At 40.1% G+C, this 25000-nt stretch overlaps 6 protein-coding genes across 6 annotated transcripts in view; 3 read left to right on the top strand and 3 right to left on the bottom strand.

Moving 5' to 3' along the window:
• Positions 1 to 5090: 5090 nt before the first annotated feature.
• On the bottom strand, positions 5091 to 7301 carry LOC137994635 (galanin receptor 2a-like). The gene has a single exon (XM_068840240.1). It carries the CDS (start codon positions 7184 to 7186, stop codon positions 6161 to 6163), a length of 1026 nt encoding a protein of 341 aa, XP_068696341.1. The 5' UTR covers positions 7187 to 7301; the 3' UTR covers positions 5091 to 6160.
• Positions 7302 to 8935: 1634 nt separating this feature from the next.
• Positions 8936 to 10405, top strand: LOC137994634 (neuropeptide FF receptor 1-like). The gene has a single exon (XM_068840239.1). It carries the CDS (start codon positions 8936 to 8938, stop codon positions 9938 to 9940), a length of 1005 nt encoding a protein of 334 aa, XP_068696340.1. The 3' UTR covers positions 9941 to 10405.
• A 3327-nt stretch (positions 10406 to 13732) lies between these two features.
• LOC137994633 (tachykinin-like peptides receptor 86C) lies at positions 13733 to 15402 on the bottom strand. Its single transcript, XM_068840238.1, has one exon. It carries the CDS (start codon positions 15300 to 15302, stop codon positions 14364 to 14366), a length of 939 nt encoding a protein of 312 aa, XP_068696339.1. The 5' UTR covers positions 15303 to 15402; the 3' UTR covers positions 13733 to 14363.
• Positions 15403 to 17067: 1665 nt separating this feature from the next.
• Positions 17068 to 18720, top strand: LOC137994632 (neuropeptide FF receptor 1-like). The gene is made up of 2 exons (XM_068840237.1): positions 17068 to 17379; positions 17784 to 18720. The coding sequence occupies exons 1-2, from the start codon at positions 17068 to 17070 to the stop codon at positions 18474 to 18476; spliced, it is 1005 nt and encodes a 334-aa protein (XP_068696338.1). The 3' UTR covers positions 18477 to 18720.
• A 2504-nt stretch (positions 18721 to 21224) lies between these two features.
• LOC137994631 (tachykinin-like peptides receptor 86C) lies at positions 21225 to 22786 on the bottom strand. Its single transcript, XM_068840236.1, has one exon. It carries the CDS (start codon positions 22695 to 22697, stop codon positions 21759 to 21761), a length of 939 nt encoding a protein of 312 aa, XP_068696337.1. The 5' UTR covers positions 22698 to 22786; the 3' UTR covers positions 21225 to 21758.
• A 1537-nt stretch (positions 22787 to 24323) lies between these two features.
• Positions 24324 to 25000, top strand: part of LOC137994630 (neuropeptide FF receptor 1-like) — a 1042-nt gene continuing 365 nt past the window's right edge. Inside the window, exon 1 of the mRNA XM_068840234.1 lies at positions 24324 to 25000. This exon is cut by the window's right edge and continues 365 nt beyond it. Coding sequence (XP_068696335.1) covers positions 24324 to 25000 — 677 coding nt within the window.

The following is a 25000-nucleotide window of genomic DNA, read 5'->3' as shown; positions in this document are numbered from 1 at the left end:
TAAAATCCAACCTCGTTCCCAGGGTCTCTCATCTTAACGCCTGGGACGAGCGAGGAGAGACCCTGGTAGGGTCTGGTCACGTGTCTCCCATAATCTGGGAGATGAAAATTTATCCAATGAAGGGAGGGGCGGCTTAGTAAAAATTTTGTCTATACTGAGACTACGGGAGTGCGGAATGTGTTGTCACCAAAACAAACCAAGTTTCACGTGCTGCGGTATGTGAACATATGTTCTTCTGCGGCTATGTCCAGCGATAATAGTTTGCAAACGGCGAAGAAAACATATACATCGTCTGTCATAAGTTGCTGTAGATTGTGCGGTTCAGTCAAAGACGTTTTACATTGTAAAAATCTGTTCAAGAAGGCCACTGAAGAATTGCTCGCCTTAGCCGAGGCTGTCTTTGGAGGAACTTTACAACGCCATGAATTAAGGCCACAAACGCGACAAACGCGACAAATTCCTTGTTTAGAGAGGACCCTTCCCTAGTGTTTTCAATTGTCACGGAAGCACGTGACCAGACCCTACCAGGATCTCTCCTCGCTCGAGAGACCCTGGGAACGAGGTTGCCTAAAAATATCACTTCCGGTCACCGCACTTGGTTATCCCTAATAAAGGCGATAGTACGGAAACTTTACGTCGATGACGTTTTCTGCCTTCGGTATATATCCGTCGATGACGTACGGAAATGTGAAATTAACCTATTATTACAACAAGTTAACGCATTCCATCCTTCTTTAAATAGGAGAATTATTCAACAAGCCATCATTGAGACATCAAAATCCCGGCATTAAAAGCCAACTGACACCATTTAATATACACACTACACCTCCTGTCACCCACCAAGTGTCAAAAGACTCCATACAAACAGACTTCCATGCAGGAGGCCACTTCCAGCTTTAAATAAGACAAGAAGCAAGCGGCTATCCTAAATGGCTAGTGGAGACAATACTGTCTGAGATCGATCACCTTTAGTCCAGAAGGCAGCTGGCTTTGCAAAAACAAAACAGAAAAACTGACTAGAAAATTATGCCTTTTTTCTCAAACTGGAGTGACAAATCTCCAACAAATAGTTATGCAAAAGTGGAGCCGAATTCAAAACCAGCCAGATTACTTTTGAACTATCTTTCAAACACCGCCAATAATATTCTATACAAGTGAGAAAAATCACTCTAGGACATGCTAGTCAGACCCGAAAATTTGAAGGCTAATGTAAAACGCAAGGAAACCTCAAAACCACATAGGGAAGCCAATGGAGGAATGTCAATAATTTTTCAAGCAATGTTCATTGAGTATAATTATTAAAAATGGCGGATAGAGTAACAAGCCACGTACAAAGTAAGTATATAAATAGAAGTTCTGTCCATAGCAATCATTCGAAATAGCATTTTTGGGGGTGGTAGTTTATTAATTGGACGTCATCAAGAACTTCTTGAGATTGTGAAGACCAGGAAATTGAAGTGGTTTGGTCACACCACACGTAGTGTCGGCTTGGCCAAGACGTGCCTTCAGGGCACAGTCAGAGGTGGCAGAAGCAGAGGACGACCTAGGAAGAAGTGGAGTGACAACATTACTGAGTGGACAGGCCTCAGCTTCGCTGAGGCTACCAGGGCTGCCGGCTGCCGCGATGGCTGGCGTGGGCTTGTACGTGAGGCTGCTTCATCTGCTGGGCCCCAACCGCGCCGTGCGGCGTTAAGGGAGCACTAACAGTAACAGTAACAGTTTATTCGGGCAGTCCATCGGGGTAGTCCATAAACTGGGGTCAGTATTTTGTCCACCACCAAAACAACATCGGTCAACTGAGCAGCAGCAGATGCCTCCTACGCTGCTAAGTGCGAAGCGGACAGGAAAAAAAGTTGCTGTCTTAGCATCTCCTTGATTGATAAGCAAGTACACAGTACACAGATCTTTGTTTACCAGATTTTTTAAAATACCCTCTAAGAAAACGTATGATCAGCTTACGGACATTTTGACAAAGCTATAGCAAGTTTAAACCCAAAATACTTGAAGTTGCAGAAACCTACCGTTTTCATCGTACCCGGTTAAAAGTGAAAACAAAACCATTACTGCATGAGTACGAAAACAACTGCCGTAAAAAGTTTGGCCTTGAACTGCAATTTTGGCACATATCTGCATGAAAAGAGCCTTGAGGAATCAATTCGTTGGGGGTTAGGGTTGAGGTTGAGAGGACCTTACGTTCGAACAAGCCTTAAAGATAGCTCAAACAGACGCCAGACATCTTTAGAAAATGCTAACTCGCATGCTGTTTAAATGAAACCAGCTCCACGCTAAGAAAATAAACGGCAGCAAAAAGCTAGGTAAGTGCAGCCACAAAATGTCTACTTGTAGGTTCTGTGAGAAAAATGGTCACCTAGCTAGAGTTTGTTTTACAAAAAAAAACGAAGGAAGGTGGTTTCAACACAACACACCAGCTCAAGAAGCGACTCCTTCTGAAGGAGAGAGAGTTACTCTCAATTCATGTACATGCAGTCACGGTTCACACGAAAAATGTAAAATCTTGACGGGTAGTTCTACAAGTTCCCCACTGCTTTACACACTTACAGTTATCATTGAAAGTAATGAGGTTTTTATGGAAATTGATCTTTCCCAAGCATACCACCAACTGAAGCTTACCGCAGAAAGTAGAGAGTACACCATTATCAACACCCATCACGGTTTGTATTATATAAACGCATAACTTAGTAGTGTAGTGTGTAGTGTCTATCTCCCAGCGCACAATTGAAAATGTGTTGAGTAAAGGATCTTTCATACCATGTCATCATATCATACATCTTTATTTACCCTCGGATTTTAGAGTAGCTTGGTGTAGCTAATATCTCCGAGTATTTACCCTCCCAACCATGATACACCACAGAATACAGACCACAACACCGGGAACTACATGCCCTACTCTTTGCGACAGGTGTGCGGGTTCTTTTACGTCTCACAGGATTATGAACATTGAAGGGTTGTTAGACGTGACCTCCGCCAAGTTATCGTCCTTATCCGAGAAGACTAGAGAGTCTAACCATTTGCAGATGTAATTACAAAGGCAGCACTCTCTCCTCAGTTATTTAAAGACCCTGAGTGTTGGTCACGACCAAGTTTGCTGTGTTCTTATAGTCGAAATGCGTATCTCTGGGGAAACAGACGACACCCACCTGGAGAAGCTCCACCGTGTTCTACAGCGATTTCAGGAATGCAGACTGAAGTTGAACCCCGACAGGTTTCACCTCATGCTTCATGAAGTTGTTTACCTGGGCACAACTATTTCTGCAGCTGAAATTGCGTTTGCCATGTTGTCTATTATGTAGTTATTTGAGTTTACACTCCGCGTGTAGCTTTCACACACTACAGTTTTAGTCCATTTCCTTAATACTTGGGCACTTTCGTTTGGGTAACTGCAAATTTTAGTCGTTGCGATCGGAAAAAATACCTTTTGATTACTTTTTTGACAATGCTTTCACATTTTGTCAGCATAAACGGATATGACTGCAATTGAAAACTTACTACTCTCTCATTTGCCTTGTAAAATTGTTCCTCCAACTTGAGAAATCGTCCTTACTCTCCTCGAAATGATTATGTTTGATTTACGGCTCAAACAAAAATGATCGGAAGTGCTGCCAAAATGATGTCAAACCCCTGCAAACTAACTGAAAATGCTTTCTGTCTGCGAAGGTGTAAAATAGGGAATGTAAAAACCTGTTGAGATTCAAAAGGAAGCTATATTTTGCAAATATCTTTTTAAAAATTTCGACTCTTATTGTCCGAGGGCGATTGATTGAATTTTTTTTTTTACTCACGTGAAACACGTCGCTCAACTCAACTGAAACATGAAAGAAAACTTATAAAAATTAAACGGGTCATAGTTTTCCCACAGCGCTGATGATTAAAACAGTCTTAAATAAAAACCCTTTCACCCCTAAGAAGGATCCCCATTGAGAAGATTGATCGTCTGGTGTTGAAAGTAAATTTCATTGATCAGAGCCCACATAGGAGGCAAAGACAAGCGTCTGAAATTGTACATGGCGCTCTATTACGGAAGAAATGAGAACACTTCATATTCGTATTGAGATCTGGAATTTTCAATGGTCATAAATTAAACATTGACTCTTGAGTAGTTTTCATCGTATCCATCCGAAAATTTGCATTACGTGCCAAGTGAAGCGATAATGAGACTGGAGTGCCTTTCAATCTCTTGAATTCGTACTATGACAGCTGCAGTTTTATCAATAGTTGGTCGGGTAACAGATCTGAATAACACTAATTGCAAACCACAGCTTGAAATATCTGTTTTTTTAGAAATTTAAGAAAATCAACTGAACGCCATTACATTTCTTTCTGCTTCGTCTGCACCCTGTGGGCTACCGATTTTTGCTCGACGAAGGGATTTGATGAAAGGACCCCGCCGGACCTGTCTTAATTGTAAATGTAAGAGCTGTAATTTCCTGCTGTCATTTTTGAACCCAGGTCAAATTGGCCAAGTAAACAAATAGTTGTCGCAACTTTGCCTTCAGGGAATTGACTAACCTAAATAATGATTGTAAGATCTTACTCGAGTTTGCCGGAGCAGAGGTTTTTTTCAAAAGCTGCGCTTCAGTGTCTTATCGCCAATAATAAAGTCAGAGTCTGAACGGAAACAGGCCTTGATCTTAATGTTCAAAAGTTGCGCTGTCTTTTCTAAACCCACAAGTCTGCCTTCGTGGGTACAACGATTACAACTTTAATTAGCTTTTTGCAAAAACGAAAAATCCACAAGAACCCGAGGAATAATTTGTGAACTATAAGAAAACGGGAGAGCTTTGGTCGGGGAAAACATACTTGGCATCTTCTGCAGGTGAACTAATTCTTGTTGCAAAAGAGAGGAGGAAGCGCACATAAAAGTACGCGCAATTGTTGTTAGTCTTATTTGATGATTAATTAAGCCTTTTTTTCTAAAGCATTCCAAAGTTGTTCTTCCTTATTTTTTTTTGATCACGAACTTAAAAGGCGAAATTGTCGTGTGAATACTAGCATTAATTTTAATACATTCACCCCAAAACACGACTTGACGGCTTACTGTTTTTCCTTACTTGTGGTAACCCTATATCCTGCCATTATTTTTACGACCACGCGTTTTTTCAGGTGTTAAACATTAACTCGCTATGGGAGAGAATGAGAATACATGGTGAGAACGTTAAGTTAAGCCACTTGTAGCTGAAAGTGGATTTTACTTGGGAACCGCAGTAAGAAACTAAAAGCCTGGACTCTCTTTAATGTTTGATGTTGTTTTCATTGTCAAATTCACATGTACAAAGAAAACATTCATAAAATGACTAAAATGCATGTACGTGTCAACACAAGGTCTGAATAATTTTTTAAAATAAGCGAATTGTGCAATCATTTTGGTGGAAGCGGAAGATCTTTTTCTCTTATTCTGTGCAATGTACACAAACATTTAAATGTTGCTTGGAATTAGTCGAGCCCCATTTCATGAAAGGAGTGGAGAAGGGCAGGCTTGGCACTGTCAAGCTGAAACTCGATGTTGAGTTCTGGTTTCAGTTCTTTACTCCACGGTCTCCGGATGAGGTTTAGTGTTCTACCTGTCGTTTTTTTTTTTTTGTGGAACAAGTTTTTAAAAATTTAAAGAAAAATTCAAGGCTTAAGTGCGAATGAGTGTTGTTCTTAGTATCGTGAATGTATACACATATGTAAACAACAGAAGTCAAGTGAGGCCTTAGGATACTGTAAATGTGATGGATGAAGAACCTTTCCTAATCAACAGCATCAGGAACTTCCTTTTGCGTCACTCCCAAGGAAAGAGAAAAATCTTTGACTTGGGTAGACCTAAGAACGTAATAAGAAGCACGCTATCGAATATTAAACGGCTGTTAAACCACTCAGCGTTCATCAGGTTAACGGGGGTACAATCATGAGAGAGATCAACCGATTCAACCAAAATATTTCTGTCGTATCTCTTTTCTTTCGTTCTGAGCAGTATATTTTGTTGAAATGTATGTTATGTAATCAGAGCGTGGATCGAACATTTTTCCTAACATTTGAATAAATGGCATTTGGCTCGAATGGCGTGATTTCCTAGCTCTGATCATCATCTTGTTTGGGATGTTGACGACGGCGTCTACGACGACGACAAAGATTATGATGTTCACGATAATGTGTTAGTTTAGGATTTCCTGTTGCATTCAGCGGTTCTGACACTCATTTGAGTACCCGCATCCTCCGTTGCACTATTGCGGCGATTTACTTGATCAGCTCCGTCCATTGACACAACAGTGTTTTCATCAACCTTGCACATTGCACGTAGGCGAACTTTTCCTTTTATATTCCCGTCGAACGAGCAGTAGATGATGGGATTAATAGCCTCATTGATAAAAGTTCCAAACAAAGCAATTTCGCTCAAAAAGTGCCCACGATGGACATGGTCCGTACCTGCCACGATACGAAAAGCATACACAATGAAGGTTGGAAGCCAGCACACAGTGAAAGTTATTGCAACTAAGCCAGCCGTCCGTGTCACTCGTCTTTTGCTCTTTGAAATGACGGAAAGCCGAGTTACATCAAAGGCATCCGATACGGAGCCATTTCCCCGCCGCATTATCCGAGCTACGTGAAAATAACACCAACACAAGATCAGAAAAGGTATCAACAGGACGAGGGAAAACTCGACGGCCTCGTATAGCTTATCCAACCACTTAATTGGAATCGTATTCGGAGTGCAAATCACATTGGAATCTGTAAGTGATATCTCGAACATGTACAGGTAGGGACTTGAGACAAAGGCTGGTATAATCCACGACAAGATGAGCATTTTTCTTACCACTCTTGTCTCTATCTTAGGCAAGTAGGGATGAGCCAAGCTGCGATATCGATCGAATGCGATCAAAGCATGAGTGAAGACAGCGGTTCCCAAGACGGCAATTTCGATGAACTCTATTATCTTGCATGCCGTTCGTCCAAAGATCCATTCATTGAGAAGAACATTGATAAGTTCAAATGGCATCGTCAAAAGACCAACGACGAGATCGGAAATTGCCATGTTCAGAATAAACTGATACGTTGGCCGATTTTTAAGGAGGAAGCTTCGATGCTTCACGAGAATCACGCTCACAATTCCGTTTCCCACCATTGTGACTATAAATATTACCGCAAGAAAGGTACCTTCGAAAATATCAACTGCTTTAAGAGCCATTCTACAACACAATAGTGAGGGAGGTTCCAAAAAAACGGTTTTGGGAAAACAATGCAGCAGGATACAAAACCTCCTCAAATGAAAGCGGATCACAGTTATGTGTGCTGGTCAGACGAATCACATCTGCTTCGAAACACCATGGCAACTCGTGGTAGCACAGAATTCATGAATTCATAATACACAAAAGTAATTGCTTTTGGAGATTAAGTATAAATATCATGATTAACAAAACTAAAAAAAGGTGCGTTCTCACCTCTTCCTGTCATCTTGAGTATTGCAACAATTTGTAATACCCTAATTAAAAAAGCTCTAGATTATATCAGTGATATATTGCCAAAGTGACGTCTGGTCTCGATGGAACAGAATTGACTCAGGAAGAAGGTGGCTGGCGAGTTATTGATGTAAAGTGAAGATAAATCACGTTTGTATTATCTCCACCTTCGCAGATAAAATTATCATTCTGTGTCAGTCTCAATAAATTTGGTGTTTTACAAATGAAAAACGGATATGGGGATTTTCATATAAGGAGTACATTAGCATTAATGTCCGACTGTTTAAGTATTTCTGGTGGTTACAATGCCTGACGCTTTTTTGACCCGTTAATACATTGTCTGCGACCGATAAAGTTTGCCCGAACTGACTTTAAAAGTTGTCTCAACTATCCTGAATATTTAAAAGGAAAACTTTTAAGAAAAAAACCTTACTAAGAAACAGTCTCTCGTGTGTCTAGAGACAAGAGTGACCTCGAATACAATGCCGGCGGAGTAACTCCTTGCCCATTCACAGACAACAAAGAATGGTACAGATTAATTAACAATTATTCCATAAGCGCGCGTTGGATATGAGATGGTAAATAGCCAACGAGGCGCGTAGCGCCGAGTTAGCTATAACCAGTCTCATATCCAACAAGCGCGAATGGAATAATTGTTTTATTAAATTCCTTCAACTCCAAAAATTTGGAAGTACGAAATACGAGCGGAAAAAGCGAGCAAATCCGAGCGAAATCGAAAAAAACTTGATTAGAACTGATGCGATGTTGTGTAATACCTTGTTGTCAGACAGACGCAGGCTCATCACAAAAAGATTTCTTGCCTTTTCGCGTACTTCTAAACGTCGGAATTGATCCAAACTTTCCACAAAAAAAGTTTTTTTCCTCCTTTTTCGCTTTATTCAAAGAGTAATTTCGCATTCCGGCGAAAACATTTTTAGTTTAGCAACGCTTAACGCAATCATTTACCATATAAGGCCAAACCAAGGTATATGAGCTGATAACCGAGATTGAGTGAACCAATCAGAGCACGCGAAATGCGTTATCCGAGGTTGAGAATTTAATAATTATACATTCACCATAGCCACGGAATTCTAACTGAGTTAACTACACAAAAATTTATATACCCATGCGACCAATAGTCTATTCATTCTTGTGCGAGTCCACTACTTATGAAATTATTAATTCTTGCATTCAAGGCCTACAATTTTGATATCGTTAACGGTTTTAGCAAGATATTTCGTTTGACGTTAACAGGGTTAGGGTTAGGTAATACGACATTCAAAGTCCATTTTAGGATATCTGCTTTGCATTAATTAATTTCTTGCAAGATCGATTTGCTCAGTGAGACATGTTTTCGAAGCGTCTCAGGCAGATGTTATTTGGCACTGAAGTGATGCTCTTGCCACGCACTTTCAATTGATCTCAACGAGAAAGGCTTTTCAGCAAACGGAAGCACTTTCATTGTTTTCATGCACACAATGGCCCTTTCGGCTACAGACATTTTAGAAGCAGCCGCGCTTGCCTTAATATTCACGCTCACCATAGTGGGTAACCTCGCAGTAAGCATCGTCCTCATAAAATATCGAAGAATCTTCATTAAAAATCGACCAACGTATCAGTTTATACTGAACATGGTACTTTCTGATTTGCTCGTTGGTCTTTTGACGATGCCATTTGAATTTATCAGTCTTCTTCTCAATGAATGGATCTTTGGACGGACGGCGTGCAAGATAATAGAGTTCATCGAAATTGCTGTCTTGGGAACCGCCGTCTTCACTCATGCCTTGATCGCATTCGATCGATATCGCAGCTTGGCTCGTCCATATCTGCCTAAGATGGAGACAAGACTTGTGAAGAAACTGATTATCTTGTCATGGGCTTTCCCCGCCTTTGTATCGTCTCCTTATCTGTATATGTTTGAAATATCACAAAGGGATTCTAACAAGGCCTGCACGCCAAATTCAATTCCGATACAGTGGCTAGATACTTTATACGAAGCCGTAGAATTTGTGACTATCCGTATGATACCTTTTGTAGTCTTGTGCTGGTGTTATTTTCACGTGGCTCGCATAATGTGTGGAGTAAGCCCCGCGGTGTCAGTTACTGACGGTGTTACGCGAGTATCTGTTATTTTCCAGAGCAAAAGGCGAGTGACACGAACCGCTGGCATGGTTGCAATAGCTTTTACTCTGTGCTGGCTTCCGACCTTCATTATGAATTTTGTACGGGTAGTTTCGGGAACGGATCGTGTTTATCGGGGACACGTTCTGTTCGAAATTGCCATGTTTGGCGCATTTATCAATGAGGCCGTTAACCCCCTTATCTACTGTGCTTTTGACGGAAATATCAGAGCAAAACTTCGCCCAGGAAACCTGTGTAATCACATTGTAGACATTTCTGGTTCAACAAATGAAGTTGGTCAAGTAGGAACCCACAACATCGCAACACATGACGAGGGAGTTCACATGGGATTTAGACCGTAGTCATGGATGCGATGCATACTACGCAAAGGCGATTCCCTGAAGTCGACTCTCAAGGGACAACAATAGGGAGTCTATGAACGACTGACGACCGCTACGGCGACGACAACCGCCGGCCGATTGGCACGGTTGAGCATCGGACTACTGTCCGGCCAGACCAATACTCAGGGTCTTTAAATAACTTAGGAAAAATTGCTGCCTTAGTAATGACATCTGCAAATGGTTAGACTCTCTGTAGTCTTCTCGGATAAGGACGATAAACCGTAAGCCCCGCGTCTCACTGAACCTTCAACATTCATAAAAGAACCCATGGCCACAAGCGATTCGCAAATAGTAGGGCGCCGAGTTAACGGTGTTATAGTATGTCCAACCAACATTTTACCTGATTTAAGTTAATTGTTACATTGTCATTTTTTAGTGTCCCCAATTCGTGCTCCAACGCTAGAACGAGTAGACATTGAAATAAAGTTCCTTTCATTTCCTTTCCCTCCCTCTGTTGTGTATATCGTGGTTCGGAGGGTTATTATTATTACTCGGATATTAGCTACAGGTACTCCAAGCTATAAAATCCGAGGATAAAGAAAGATATATGATATAGTATATAATAACGCCAAACGACAATAAACAAATATCGTTGATTAAATGAAGAAAAATAATCGCAAACGTGCATCGACGTGAATTCACCAAGTTTGAGGTTTTTGCCGACGACAACATTAGCATACAAATGTGTATGAATTTTTCATTATATATTGGCACTCTGACATCTCTCTTACCAGTTTATTTTTTAGTTAATTCACCCACATTGTACAACATAAACTCGAAATAGAATAATCGCGATAGACTTGCGAATGTGCAAAGTTATATTTTAAGGAATGAAAGGGTAGTTTCTAAAGAAACTGTGGTGCTGCGTCGGTGGGGAAGTAGTATACAAAAATTTGGTTTTATCAACGGAGTTGATAATGTAAATTGGCCACCGTACAGAGATTCTAAAAGCCGACGTTTCGAGCGTTAGCCCTTCGTCAGAGCGAATCGAGGGATTATGGGTTACGTGTAGTTTTTATAGTAGAGTAGGAGCTACGCTATTGGTGGTAACATGGCAACGTGAAAAATAGGAATATATTAGTTAAATGAAAAGCGTTCGTTAATACCGTGAGGATTAAGGGTGCCGATTTGAAAGATGAATTTTTGTTCCAGATTCTTGCGGCTTTCCGTCGTACCTAGATGTAGGGAAAGGCCGCAGATAGCCATGTGTTTTTTGGAGTGATTAGGCAGATTAAAATGGCGAGCGACTGGCTTGGATGCATCCTTGTCATTCTTCTCAACATCGCGAAGGTGTTCGCGGAATCGGTCACCTAGTCGTCTACCTGTCTCACCAATGTATAATTTATTGCATAACGTGCAGGTTATGCAATAAATGACATTTGCGGAGGTACATGTGAAACGATCGGTGATTTTAACAGATCGCTTAGGTCCCGATATCTTGCTAGTGTTAACAATGAAAAGACAAGTTTTGCATCGTGAGCGCGCGCATTTGAAAGTGCCAGGTTGCTCGTTAGTTTTGAGCGCGCTTCTAACTAAAAAGTTGCCTACGTTTTTGCCGCGTTTGAATGAAATAAGTGGAGGTTGCGAAAAGATTCTACCAGTCTCGGGATCATTTTGGAGTAATTTAAAATTGCTAAGAATGATGCTTTTGACTGCGTGATTATGAGGATGGAAAGTGAGGGTGAATGGAATTCTGTCATTCTTATCCTTTTGTGACGTTTGTAGTGATGACTGTCGATCAAATTGTTGGGCGCGATGATGGCCCGCTTATTCAACCGCTGCGAAAAGATTCTACCAGTCTTGGGATCATTTTGGAGTAATTTAAAATTGCTAAGAATGATGCTTTTGACTGCGTGATTATGAGGATGGAAAGTGAGGGTGAATGGAATTCTGTCATTCTTATCCTTTTGTGACGTTTGTAGTGATGACTGTCGATCAAATTGTTGGGCGCGATGATTCGTAGACATTAATTAAAGTTCCTAATAAATCATCTCCACCAAGAACATGGCCATTTATTGTGAAACTGCACTGACGATCACCTCGAAGAAGGGAAATATTTGTGGTCTTTTTGAAAACGCATCTCTGCCTAGCTTAATGAGGGATGTGCTTTCGTGTCCCCGTAAATTTCCGGACAAAACAGGTGAAATAAAGCATTCAATTAACTTTGGTTTTTTGTTTTTGTTTTTTTGAAAACGTAGGAGTAACTTATGTCACGCAATCGTTTAGCACTTATCGTTGAAAATGAAATGATCTTATAATTCCACACGTCATTAAAATCATAACCCACTAAATTCTGGCATTATCGGCATCTACAAAGTTTTTTTCATTGATAGCTTTACTTTGTCCTTGTCCGTGAGATAAGGCAACCGTTTGCTATTGGAAATTAAAGTCTTACCTTTTCAAGTATTTTAAAAACTCCCTTTACTGTAATTTCGGTTACGTAAGCATATACCAAAATAATTATATTCCGTGCATCGCAAAGCATTGAGGCACCTGCATAAGATATAATAGAGCTGCGTCATAAATGATATTATTCTAGAGCACAGCAAGCCTTATCACGTATTTATGGACACAGATAATAGGCCATTTTCGAAATATCAAATATTTAGCTTGATAGTGAGGCAGTGAGGATAAAACAAGAATGAATGTGAAACATATTTGCAAATTATCCACTTCCCTTTGTATTTGTCCTCTAAACCTCTTTCCAAGCTGGATTTTAAGCCCACTTCTCAGCGGTGTCAGTTTCAGAATGTTTTCGAATCAAACTGAAACTAGAAATTGCCAAAGGACTGTGTGATTTCTAAATTCTTGACTGTTCCTTCGCTTGTTTTCGAGCAATTTGAGACTTTTTTGTCGAAATTTAATCGTGCAGAGTATGGCAAGGCACTGTATAGCATATGGATTAACCGAATTAGAAGTAACAACCCCAAATGCGCGAAACTACCAAGGAGAGACTTTCCATTCAACAATTTCTCTTGAAAAAAACTCTTCTTTTTTTCTTTTTTTTCCCGCATTTTGCGCACTAAATCTCCCTATGGGGATTGGCTGAGGACAGACACTAAGAACACAAGTTGATTCAGAAATAAAAACAATCATTGATGATTGCGTTATAAAACGAGTTCATCATGCGAAATCACTTGGGTTATATGTCGATGACATCCTGTCTTGGTCCAAGAATATCAGTCGAGGAGATCTTTAAGAAAGTATCATCGGGGATCGGAGCATTGAAGAGCGCAAGACCTTTTGTTGATAGACGCACTGCCATTAAAATCCATCATTCTCCGACAGAGTCATATCTCTAGTCTGGGATGGCCATGCTGTACATCTAGCATGCTTTAAAAGTTGCAAAATCGAGCTGCCAGAGTGATCACACAATCTAGCTATGACACGGAATCAAATTTTTAACTCGACGTTTTCGGTTGGAACAGGGTCTCTGTTAAAAGGACAAATGTTTAAAGCACTAAACAATCTAGTGCCTGACTATTTAACATGATTTTTTAAAGACCGCGACTTTAGGAATAGAGAGAAAAGGCTAGCCATACCTAAACCACGGACCAACAAAATGAAGAGACCATATCGGGGAAGTTCTCTAGGGATTAAACTTCCAGCGGAGCTGCGAAGAGCAGGTACTCTTTGGGAATTCAAGAGGGATCTGGAAAGCTATGATTTCTAAGCCAGACTTATTACACGGTAGACATGTAAAACAGTTAGTTATATTTTCTTATTATTCTCATCGGAAAGGCCAGGACCATATTTTCGGTGCGGTTTTTCCTGTACAGCAAAATGCGCTATAGACGCACGTGGCAGATTTTCATTGGCGTAAAGATATGTGGTGGACAGCCTGGAAAAAATATTGATTGCTGTTCGAGTATTCAAATATGGTGAGTTGTTGGTGAGTTACACACACCGTTCTTTCAAGTGAATTCAGTTGATGGTGAATATTAAATCCATTCAAATGAACTCCAAAGTATTAATTAAGTTGTTATATATGCGGATTGTGACTTGCCATCTTCTACAAGCGAACAAACTCCTTGTTGGAAAACAGAGGAGGAAGCGAAGAGAAAGTACCCGCAGTTGTTGTTAATCTTATTTCATGATCAGTTAAGTCATTTTTTCTAAAGCATTCCAAAGTTTTTCTTCCTTTTTTTTTAATCACAAACTTGAAAGGCGAAATTGTCGTGTGAATACTAGCATTACGTTTAATACATTCATCCCAAAACACGACTTGACGGCTTACTTTTTTTCCTTACTTGTGAAAACCCTAAATCCTGCCATTATTTTTACGACCACGCGTTTTTTCAGGTGTTAAACATTAACTCGTCATGGGAGAGAATGAGAATAAATGGTGAGAACGTTAAAGAAAACTTGTAGTTGAAAGTGGATTTTACTTGGGAGCTGACACACCACTGTTTCCATCAAGCTTGCACATTGCACGTAGGCGAACTTTTCGTTTTATATTCCCGTCGAACGAGCAGTAGATGATGGGGTTAATAGCCTCATTGATAAGAGTTCCAAACAAAGCAATTTCGCTCAAAAGGTGCCCACGATAGACATAGTCCGTACCTGCCACAATACGAAAATTATACACAATGAAGGTTGGAAGCCAGCACACAGTGAAAGTTATTGCAACTAAGCCAGCCGTCCGTGTCACTTGTCTTTTGCTCTTTGAAATGACGGAAAGCCGGGTTACATTACAAGCATCCGATACAGAGCGACTTCCCTGCCACATTATCCGAGCTACGTGAAAATAACACCAACACAAGATCAGAAAGGGTATCAACAGGACGAGGAAAAACTCGACGGCCTCGTATAGCTTATCCAACCACTTAATTGGAATCGTATTTGGAGTGCAAATCACATTGGAATCTGTAAGTGATATCTCGAACATGTACAGGTAGGGAGTTGAGACAAAGGCTGGTATAATCCACGACAAGATGAGCATTTTTCTTACCACTCTTGTCTCTATCTTAGGCAAGTAGGGATGAGCCAAGCTGCGGTATCGATCGAATGCGATCAAGGCATGAGTGAAGACAGCGGTTCCCAAGACGGCAATTTCGATGAACTCTATTATCTTGCATGCCGTTCGTCCAAAGATCCATTCATTGAAAAGAACATTGATAAGTTCAAATGGCATCGTCAAAAGACCAACGACGAGATCGGAAATTACCATGTTCAGAATAAACTGATACGTTGGCCGATTTTTAAGGAGGAGGCTTCGATGCTTCACGAGAATCACGCTCACAATTCCGTTTCCCACCATTGTGACTATAAATATTACCGCAAGAAAGGTACCTTCGAAAATATCAACTGCTTTAAGAGCCATTCTACAACACAATACTGAGGGAGGTTCCAAAAAAACGGTTTTGGGAAAACAGTGCAGCAGGATACAAAACCTCCTCAAATGAAAGCGGATCACAGTTATGTTTCCTGCATGGTCAGACAAATCACATCTGCTTCGAAACACCATGGCAACTCGTTGTAGCACAGAATTCATGAATTCATAATACACAAAAGTAATTGCTTTTGGAGATTAAGTATAAATATCATGATTAACAAAACTAAAAAAAGTTGCGTTCTCACCTCTTCCTGTCATCTTGAGTATTGCAACAATTTGGTATACCCTAATTAAAAAAGCTCTAGATTATATTAGTGATATATTGCCAAAGTGACAACTGGTCTCGATGAGACAGAATTGACTCAGGAGGAAGGTGGCCGGCGATTTTTTGATGTAAAGTGAAGATAAATCACGTTTGTATTATCTCCACCTTCGCAGATAAAATGATCATTCTGTGTCAGTCTCAATAAATTTGGTGTTTTACAAATGAAAAACGGATACGGGGATTTTCATATAAGGAGTACACTTAGCATTAATGTCCGACTGTTTAAGTATTTCTGGTGTTTACAATGCTTGACGCTTTTTTGGCCCGTTAATACGTTGTCTGCGACCGATAAAGTTTGCCGAACTGACTTTAAAAGTTGTCCCAACTATCCTGAATATTTAGAAGGAAAACCTTTAAGAAAAAAACCTTACTAAGAAACATAGTCTCTCGTGTGTCTAGAGACAAGAGTGACCTCGAATACAATGCCGGCGGAGTAACTCCTTGCCAGTCCTTGCCCATTCACAGACAACAAAGAATGGTGCAGATTAATTAACAATTATTCCATAAGCGCGCGTTGGATATGAGATGGTAAATAGCCAACGAGGCGCGTAGCGCCGAGTTGGCTATAACCAGTCTCTTATCCAACTAGCGCGAATGGAATAATTGTTTTATTAAATTCCTTCAACTCCAAAAATTTGGAAGTACGAAATACGAGCGGAAAAAGGGAGCAAATCCGAGCGAAATCGAGAAGAACTTGATGAGAACTGACGCGATGTTGTGTAATACCTTGTTGTCAGACAGACGCAGGCTAATCACAAAAACATTTCTTGCCTTTTCGCGTACTTCTAAACGTCGGAATTGATCCAAACTTTCCACAAAAAAAGTTTTTTTTCTCCTTTTTGGCTTTATTCAAAGAGTAATTTCGCATTCCGGCGAAAACATTTTTAGTTTAGGAACGCTTAACGCAATCATTTACCATATAAGGCCAAACCAAGGTATATGAGCTGATAACCGAGATTGAGTGAACCAATCAGCGCACGCGAAATGCGTTATCCGAGGTTGAGAATTTAATAATTATACATTCACCATAGCAACGGAATTCTAACTGAGTTAACTACACAAAAATTTATATACCCATGCGACCAATAGTCTATTCATTCTTGTGCGAATCCACTACTTATGAAATTATTAATTCTTGCATTCAAGGCCTACAATTTTGATATCGTTAACGGTTTTAGCAAGATATTTCGTTTGACGTTAACAGGGTTAGGGTTAGGTAATACGACATTCAAAGTCCATTTTAGGATATCTGCTTTGCATTAATTAATTTCTTGCAAGATCGATTTGCTCAGTGAGACATGTTTTCGAAGCGTCTCAGGCAGATGTTATTTGGCACTGAAGTGATGCTCTTGCCACGCACTTTCAATTGATCTCAACGAGAAAGGCTTTTCAGCAAACGGAAGCACTTTCATTGTTTTCATGCACACAATGGCCCTTTCGGCTACAGACATTTTAGAAGCAGCCGCGCTTGCCTTAATATTCACGCTCACTATAGTGGGTAACCTCGCAGTAAGCATCGTCCTCATAAAATATCGAAGAATCTTCATTAAAAATCGACCAACGTATCAGTTTATTTTGAACATCATACTTTCTGATCTGCTCGTTGGTCTTTTGACGATGCCATTTGAATTTATCAGTCTTCTTCTCAATGAATGGATCTTTGGACGGACGGCGTGCAAGATAATAGAGTTCATCAAAATTGCTGTCTTGGGAACCGCCGTCTTCACTCATGCCTTGATCGCATTCCAGGGGCACCCAACGAGAACGTAGTTCAAAACCACTTAAACAGAGCATTATTAAACGTATTTTAATATTTAAACGGTAGATATAGGCATATTTTTATCCCCTAAAAAGTTTTCATCTGTTCGGATTTCCTAGCTGAAAGTCTAGTGATCCGAAAATTCTAGGTATCAAGACTTACCATTTCGAAAATTTTAGCCAGAAAAAAGGCTCCCGAAAATTCTAGGTGACCTTTTTAGGGTAAAAATCCGTTAAAAATGGGCAATTATACCATATTTCAGATGTTCGAAAATCTTAGGAGAGGCAGGCAAGCAAGAAATTTTACAACAAATATTCCGAAAATTCTAGATCTCAAATCGTCCTCCGAACAGATATTTTCCGAAAATTGACGTTGGGTGCCCCTGGCATTCGATCGATATCGCAGCTTGGCTCGTCCATATCTGCCTAAGATGGAGACAAGACTTGTGAAGAAACTGATTATCTTGTCGTGGGCTTTCCCCGCCTTTGTATCGTCTCCTTATCTGTATATGTTTGAAATATCACAAACGGATTCTAACAAGGCCTGCACGCCAAATTCAATTCCGATACAGTGGCTAGATACTTTATACGAAGCCGTAGAATTTGTGACTATCCGTATGATACCTTTTGTAGTCTTGTGCTGGTGTTATTTTCACGTGGCTCGCATAATGTGTGGAGTAAGCCCCGCGGTGTCAGTTACTGACGGTGTTACGCGAGTATCTGTTATTTTCCAGAGCAAAAGGCGAGTGACACGAACCGCTGGCATGGTTGCAATAGCTTTTACTCTGTGCTGGCTTCCGACCTTCATTATGAATTTTGTACGGGTAGTTTCGGGAACGGATCGAGTTTATCGGGGACACGTTCTGTTCGAAATTGCCATGTTTGGCGCATTTATCAATGAGGCCGTTAACCCTATTATCTACTGTGCTTTTGACGGAGATATCAGAGCAAAACTTCGCCCAGGAAACCTGTGTAATCACATTGTAGACATTTCTGGTTCAACAAATGAAGTTGGTCAAGTAGGAACCCACAACATCGCAACACATGACGAGGGAGTTCACATGGGATTTAGACCGTAGTCATGGATGCGATGCATACTACGCAAAGGCGATTCCCTGAAGTCGACTCTCAAGGGACAACAATAGGGAGTCTATGAACGACTGACGACCGCTACGGCGACGACAACCGCCGGCCGATTGGCACGGTTGAGCATCGGACTACTGTCCGGCCAGACCAATACTCAGGGTCTTTAAATAACTTAGGAAAAATTGCTGCCTTAGTAATGACATCTGCAAATGGTTAGACTCTCTGTAGTCTTCTCGGATAAGGACGATAAACCGTAAGCCCCGCGTCTCACTGAACCTTCAACATTCAAAAAAGAACCCATGGCCACAAGCGATTCGCAAATAGTAGGGCGCCGAGTTAACGGTGTTATAGTATGTCCAACCAACATTTTACCTGATTTAAGTTAATTGTTACATTGTCATTTTTTAGTGTCCCCAATTCGTGCTCCAACGCTAGAACGACTAGACATTGAAATAAAGTTCCTTTCATTTCCTTTCCCTCCCTCTGTTGTGTATATCGTGGTTCGGAGGGTTATTATTACTCGGATATTAGCTACAGGTACTCCAAGCTATAAAATCCGAGGATAAAGAAAGATATATGATATAGTATATAATAACGCCAAACGACAATAAACAAATATCGTTGATTAAATGAAGAAAAATAATCGCAAACGTGCATCGACGTGAATTCACCAAGTTTGAGGTTTTTGCCGACGACAACATTAGCATACAAATGTGTATGAATTTTTCATTATATATTGGCACTCTGACACCTCTCTTACCAGTTTATTTTTTAGTTAATTCACCCACATTGTACAACATAAACTCGAAATGGAATAATCGCGATAGACTTGCGAAGGTGCAAAGTTATATTTTAAGGAGACGTGTTCGTAGACATTAATTAAAGTTCCTTATAAATCATCTCCACCAAGAACATGGCCATTTATTGTGAAACTGCACTGACGATCACCTCGAAAAAGGGAAATATTTGTGGTCTTTTTGAGAACGCATCTCTGCCTAGCTTAATGAGGGATGTGCTTTCGTGTCCCCGTAAATTTCCGGACAAAACAGGTGAAATAAAGCATTCAATTAACTTTGGTTTTTTGTTTTTGTTTTCTTGAAAACGTAGGAGTAACTTATGTCACGCAATCGTTTAGCACTTATCGTTGAATATGAAATGATCTTATAATTCCACACGTCATTAAAATCATAACCCACTAAATTCTGGTATTCTCGGCATCTACAAAGTTTTTTTCATTGATAGCTTTACTTTGTCCTTTTCCGTGAGATAAGGCAACCGTTTGCTATTGGAAATTAAAGTCTTACCTTTTCAAGTATTTTAAAAACTCCCTTTACTGTAATTTCGGTTACGTAAGCATATACCAAAATAATTATATTCCGTGAATCGCAAAGCATTGAGGCACCTGCATAAGATATAATAGAGCTGCGTCATAAATGATATTATTCTAGAGCACAGCAAGCCTTATCACGTATTTATGGACACAGATAATAGGCCATTTTCGAAATATCAAATATTTAGCTTGATAGTGAGGCAGTGAGGATAAAACAAGAATGAATGTGAAACATATTTGCAAATTATCCACTTCCCTTTGTATTTGTCCTCTAAACCTCTTTCCAAGCTGGATTTTAAGCCCACTTCTCAGCGGTGTCAGTTTCAGAATGTTTTCGAATCAAACTGAAACTAGAAATTGCCAAAGGACTGTGTGATTTCTAAATTCTTGACTGTTCCTTCGCTTGTTTTCGAGCAATTTGAGACTTTTTTGTCGAAATTTAATCGTGCAGAGTATGGCAAGGCACTGTATAGCATATGGATTAACCGAATTAGAAGTAACAACCCCAAATGCGCGAAACTACCAAGGAGAGACTTTCCATTCAACAATTTCTCTTGAAAAAAACTCTTCTTTTTTTCTTTTTTTTCCCGCATTTTGCGCACTAAATCTCCCTATGGGGATTAGCTGAGGACAGACACTAAGAACACAAGTTGATTCAGAAATAAAAACAATCATTGATGATTGCGTTATAAAACGAGTTCATCATGCGAAATCACTTGGGTTATATGTCGATGACACCCTGTCTTGGTCCAAGCATATCAGTCGAGGAGACTGAGCATTGAAGAGCGAAAGACCTTTTGTTGATAGACGCACTGCCATTAAAATCCATCATTCTCCGACAGATCTAGAGTCATATCTCTAGTCTGGGATGGCCATGCTGTACATCTAGCATGCTTTAAAAGTTGCAAAATCGAGCTGCCAGAGTGATCACACAATCTAGCTATGACACGGAATCAAATTTTTAACTCGACGTTTTCGGTTGGAACAGGGTCTCTGTTAAAAGGACAAATGTTTAAAGCACTAAACAATCTAGTGCCTGACTATTTAACATGATTTTTTAAAGACCGCGACTTTAGGAATAGAGAGAAAAGGCTAGCCATACCTAAACCACGGACCAACAAAATGAAGAGACCATAGCGGGGAAGTTCTCTAGGGATTAAACTTCCAGCGGAGCTGCGAAGAGCAGGTACTCTTTAGCAATTCAAGAGGGATCTGGAAAGCTATGATTTCTAAGCCAGACTTATTACACGGTAGACATGTAAAACAGTTAGTTATATTTTCTTATTATTCTCATCGGAAAGGCCAGGACCATATTTTCGGTGCGGTTTTTCCTGTACAGCAAAATGCGCTATAGACGCACGTGGCAGATTTTCATTGGCGTAAAGATATGTGGTGGACAGCCTGGAAAAAATATTGATTGCTGTTCGAGTATTCAAATATGGTGAGTTGTTGGTGAGTTACACACACCGTTCTTTCAAGTGAATTCAGTTGATGGTGAATATTAAATCCATTCAAATGAACTCCAAAGTATTAATTAAGTTGTTATATATGCGGATTGTGACTTGCCATCTTCTACAAGCGAACAAACTCCTTGTTGGAAAACAGAGGAGGAAGGGAAGAGAAAGTACCCGTAGTTGTTGTTAATCTTATTTCATGATTAGTTAAGTCATTTTTTTCTAAAGCATTCCAAAGTTTTTCTTCCTTTTTTTTTAATCACAAACTTGAAAGGCGAAATTGTCGTGTGAATACTAGCATTACGTTTAATACATTCATCCCAAAACACGACTTGACGGCTTACTTTTTTTCCTTACTTGTGAAAACCCTAGATCCTGCCATTATTTTTACGACCACGCGTTTTTTCAGGTGTTAAACATTAACTCGTCATGGGAGAGAATGAGAATAAATGGTGAGAACGTTAAAGAAAACTTGTAGTTGAAAGTGGATTTTACTTGGGAGCTGACACACCACTGTTTCCATCAAGCTTGCACATTGCACGTAGGCGAACTTTTCGTTTTATATTCCCGTCGAACGAGCAGTATATGATGGGGTGAATAGCCTCATTGATAAGAGTTCCAAACAAAGCAATTTCGCTCAAAAGGTGCCCACGATAGACATAGTCCGTACCTGCCACAATACGAAAAACATACACAATGAAGGCTGGAAGCCAGCACACAGTGAAAGTTATTGCAACAAAGCCAGCCGTCCGTGTCACTTGTCTTTTGCTCTTTGAAATGACGGAAAGCCGGGTTACATCACAAGCATCCGATACAGAGCGACTTCCATGCCACATTATCCGAGCTACGTGAAAATAACACCAACACAAGATCAGAAAGGGTATCAACAGGACGAGGAAAAACTCGACGGCCTCGTATAGCTTATCCAACCACTTAATTGGAATCGTATTTGGAGTGCAAATCACATTGGAATCTGTAAGTGATATCTCGAACATGTACAGGTAGGGAGTTGAGACAAAGGCTGGTATAATCCACGACAAGATGAGCATTTTTCTTACCACTCTTGTCTCTATCTTAGGCAAGTAGGGATGAGCCAAGCTGCGGTATCGATCGAATGCGACCAAGGCATGAGTTAAAACAGCGGTTCCCAAGACGGCAATTTCGATGAACTCTATTATCTTGCATGCCGTTCGTCCAAAGATCCATTCATTGAAAAGAACATTGATAAGTTCAAATGGCATCGTCAAAAGACCAACGACGAGATCGGAAATTACCATGTTCAGAATAAACTGATACGTTGGTCGATTTTTAAGGAGGAGGCTTCGATGCTTCACGAGAATCACGCTCACAATTCCGTTTCCCACCATTGTGACTATAAATATTACCGCAAGAAAGGTACCTTCGAAAATATCAACTGCTTTAAGAGCCATTCTACAACACAATACTGAGGGAGGTTCCAAAAAAACGGTTTTGGGAAAACAGTGCAGCAGGATACAAAACCTCCTCAAATGAAAGCGGATCACAGTTATGTTTCCTGCATGGTCAGACAAATCACATCTGCTTCGAAACACCATGGCAACTCGTTGTAGCACAGAATTCATGAATTCATAATACACAAAAGTAATTGCTTTTGGAGATTAAGTATAAATATCGTCATTAACAAAACTAAAAAGAGTCGCGTTCTCACCTCTTCCTGTCATCTTGAATATTGCAACAATTTGTAATACCCTAATTAAAGAAGCTCTAGATTATATCAGTGATATATTGCCAAAGTGAGGTCTGGTCTCGATGGAACAGAATTGACTTAGGAAGAAGGTGGCCGACGATTTATCGATGTAAAGTGAAGATAAATCACGTTTGTATTATCTCCACCTTCGCAGATAAAATCATCATTCTGTGTCAGTCTCAATAAATTTGGTGTTTTACAAATGAAAAACGGATATGGGGATTTTCATATAATGAGTATATTAGCATTAATGTCCGACTGTTTAAGTATTTCTGGTGGTTACAATGGCTAACGCTTTTGTGACCCGTTAATACGTTGTCTGCGACCGATAAAGTTTGCCCGAACTGACTTTAAAAGTTGTCTCAACTATCCTGTAGATTTAGAAGAAAAACGTTTAAGAAAAAACATACTATGAAACATAGTCTCTTGTGTGTCTAGAGACAAGTGACCTCGAATATAATGCCGGCGGAGTAACTCCTTGCCAGGGGCACCCAACGAGAATATAGTTCAAAACCACTTAAACATAGCATTGTTAAAAGTATTTTAGTATGAAAAGGTAGATATAGGCATATTTTTATGCCCTAAAAAATTTTCATCTGTTCGGATTTCCTAGCGAAAAGTCTAGTGATCCGAAAAGTATAAGGATCAAACCTTACCTTTTCGAAAATTTTAGCCAGAAAAAAGGCTCGCGAAAATTCTAGGTGACCTTTTTAGGGTAACAATCCGTTAAAAATGGGCAATTATACAATTTTTCAGATGTTCGAAAATAAAAGGAGGGGCAGGCAAGAAATTTTACAACAAATATTGCGAAAATTCTAGATCTCAAATTGTCTTCCGAACAGATATTTTCCTAAAATTGACGTGGGGTGCCCCTGTCCTTGTCCATTCACAGACAATAAAGAGTGGTACAGATTAATTATACATTCACCAAAGCCACGGAATTCTAACTGAGTTAACTACACAAAAATTAACATACCCATGCGACCAATAGTCTATTCATTCTTGTGCGAATCCACTACTTATAAGATTACTAATTCTTGCATTCAAAGCCTACAATTCTTATATCGTTAAGGATTTTAGCAATATATTTCGTTCGACGTTAACACGGTTAGGGTTAGGTAATATGACATTCAAAGTCTGTTTTAGGATATTTGCTTTGCTTTAATTAATTTCTTGCAAGATCGATTTCCTCAGTGAGACATGTTTTCGAAGCGTCTCAGGCAGATGTTATTTGGCACTGACGTGCAGCCCTTGCCACGCACTTTCAATTGATCTCAACGAGAAAGGATTTTCAGCAAACAGAAGCACTTTCATTGTTTTCATGCACACAATGGCCCTTTCGGCTACGAACATTTTAGAAGCAGCCGCGCTTTCCTTAATATTCACGCTCACTATAGTGGGTAACCTCGTAAAATATCGAAGGATCGTCATTAAAAATCGACCAACGTATCAGTTTATTTTGAACATCATACTTTCTGATCTGCTCGTTGGTCTTTTGACGATGCCATTTGAATTTATCAGTCTTCTTCTCAATGAATGGACCTTTGGACGAACGGCGTGCAAGATAATAGAGTTCATCGAAATTGCTGTCTTGGGAACGGCTGTCTTCACTCATGCCTTGATTGCATTCGATCGATATCGCAGCTTGGCTCATCCATATCTGCCTAAGATGCAGACAAGACTTGTGAAGAAACTGATTATCTTGTCATGGGCTATCCCCGTCTTTTTATCATGTCCTTATCTGTATATGTTTGAAATATCACAAGCGGATTCTAACAAGGCTTGCACGCCAAATTCAATTCCGATACAGTGGCTAGATACTTTATACGAAGCCGTAGAATTTGTGACTATCCGTATGATACCTTTTGTAGTCTTGTGCTGGTGTTATTTTCACGTGGCTCGCATAATGTGTGGAGTAAGCCCCGCGGTGTCAGTTACTGACGGTGTTACGCAAGTATCTGTTATTTTCCAGAGCAAAAGGCGAGTGACACGAACCGCTGGCATGGT

Source organism: Montipora foliosa, chromosome 3 (assembly GCF_036669935.1).
Source record: "Montipora foliosa isolate CH-2021 chromosome 3, ASM3666993v2, whole genome shotgun sequence".
In the NCBI taxonomy this organism is placed as follows: domain Eukaryota; kingdom Metazoa; phylum Cnidaria; class Anthozoa; order Scleractinia; family Acroporidae; genus Montipora; species Montipora foliosa.
The sequence above is the reverse complement of the archived record's forward strand: the minus strand, read 5'-3'. Positions and strand labels throughout refer to the sequence as shown.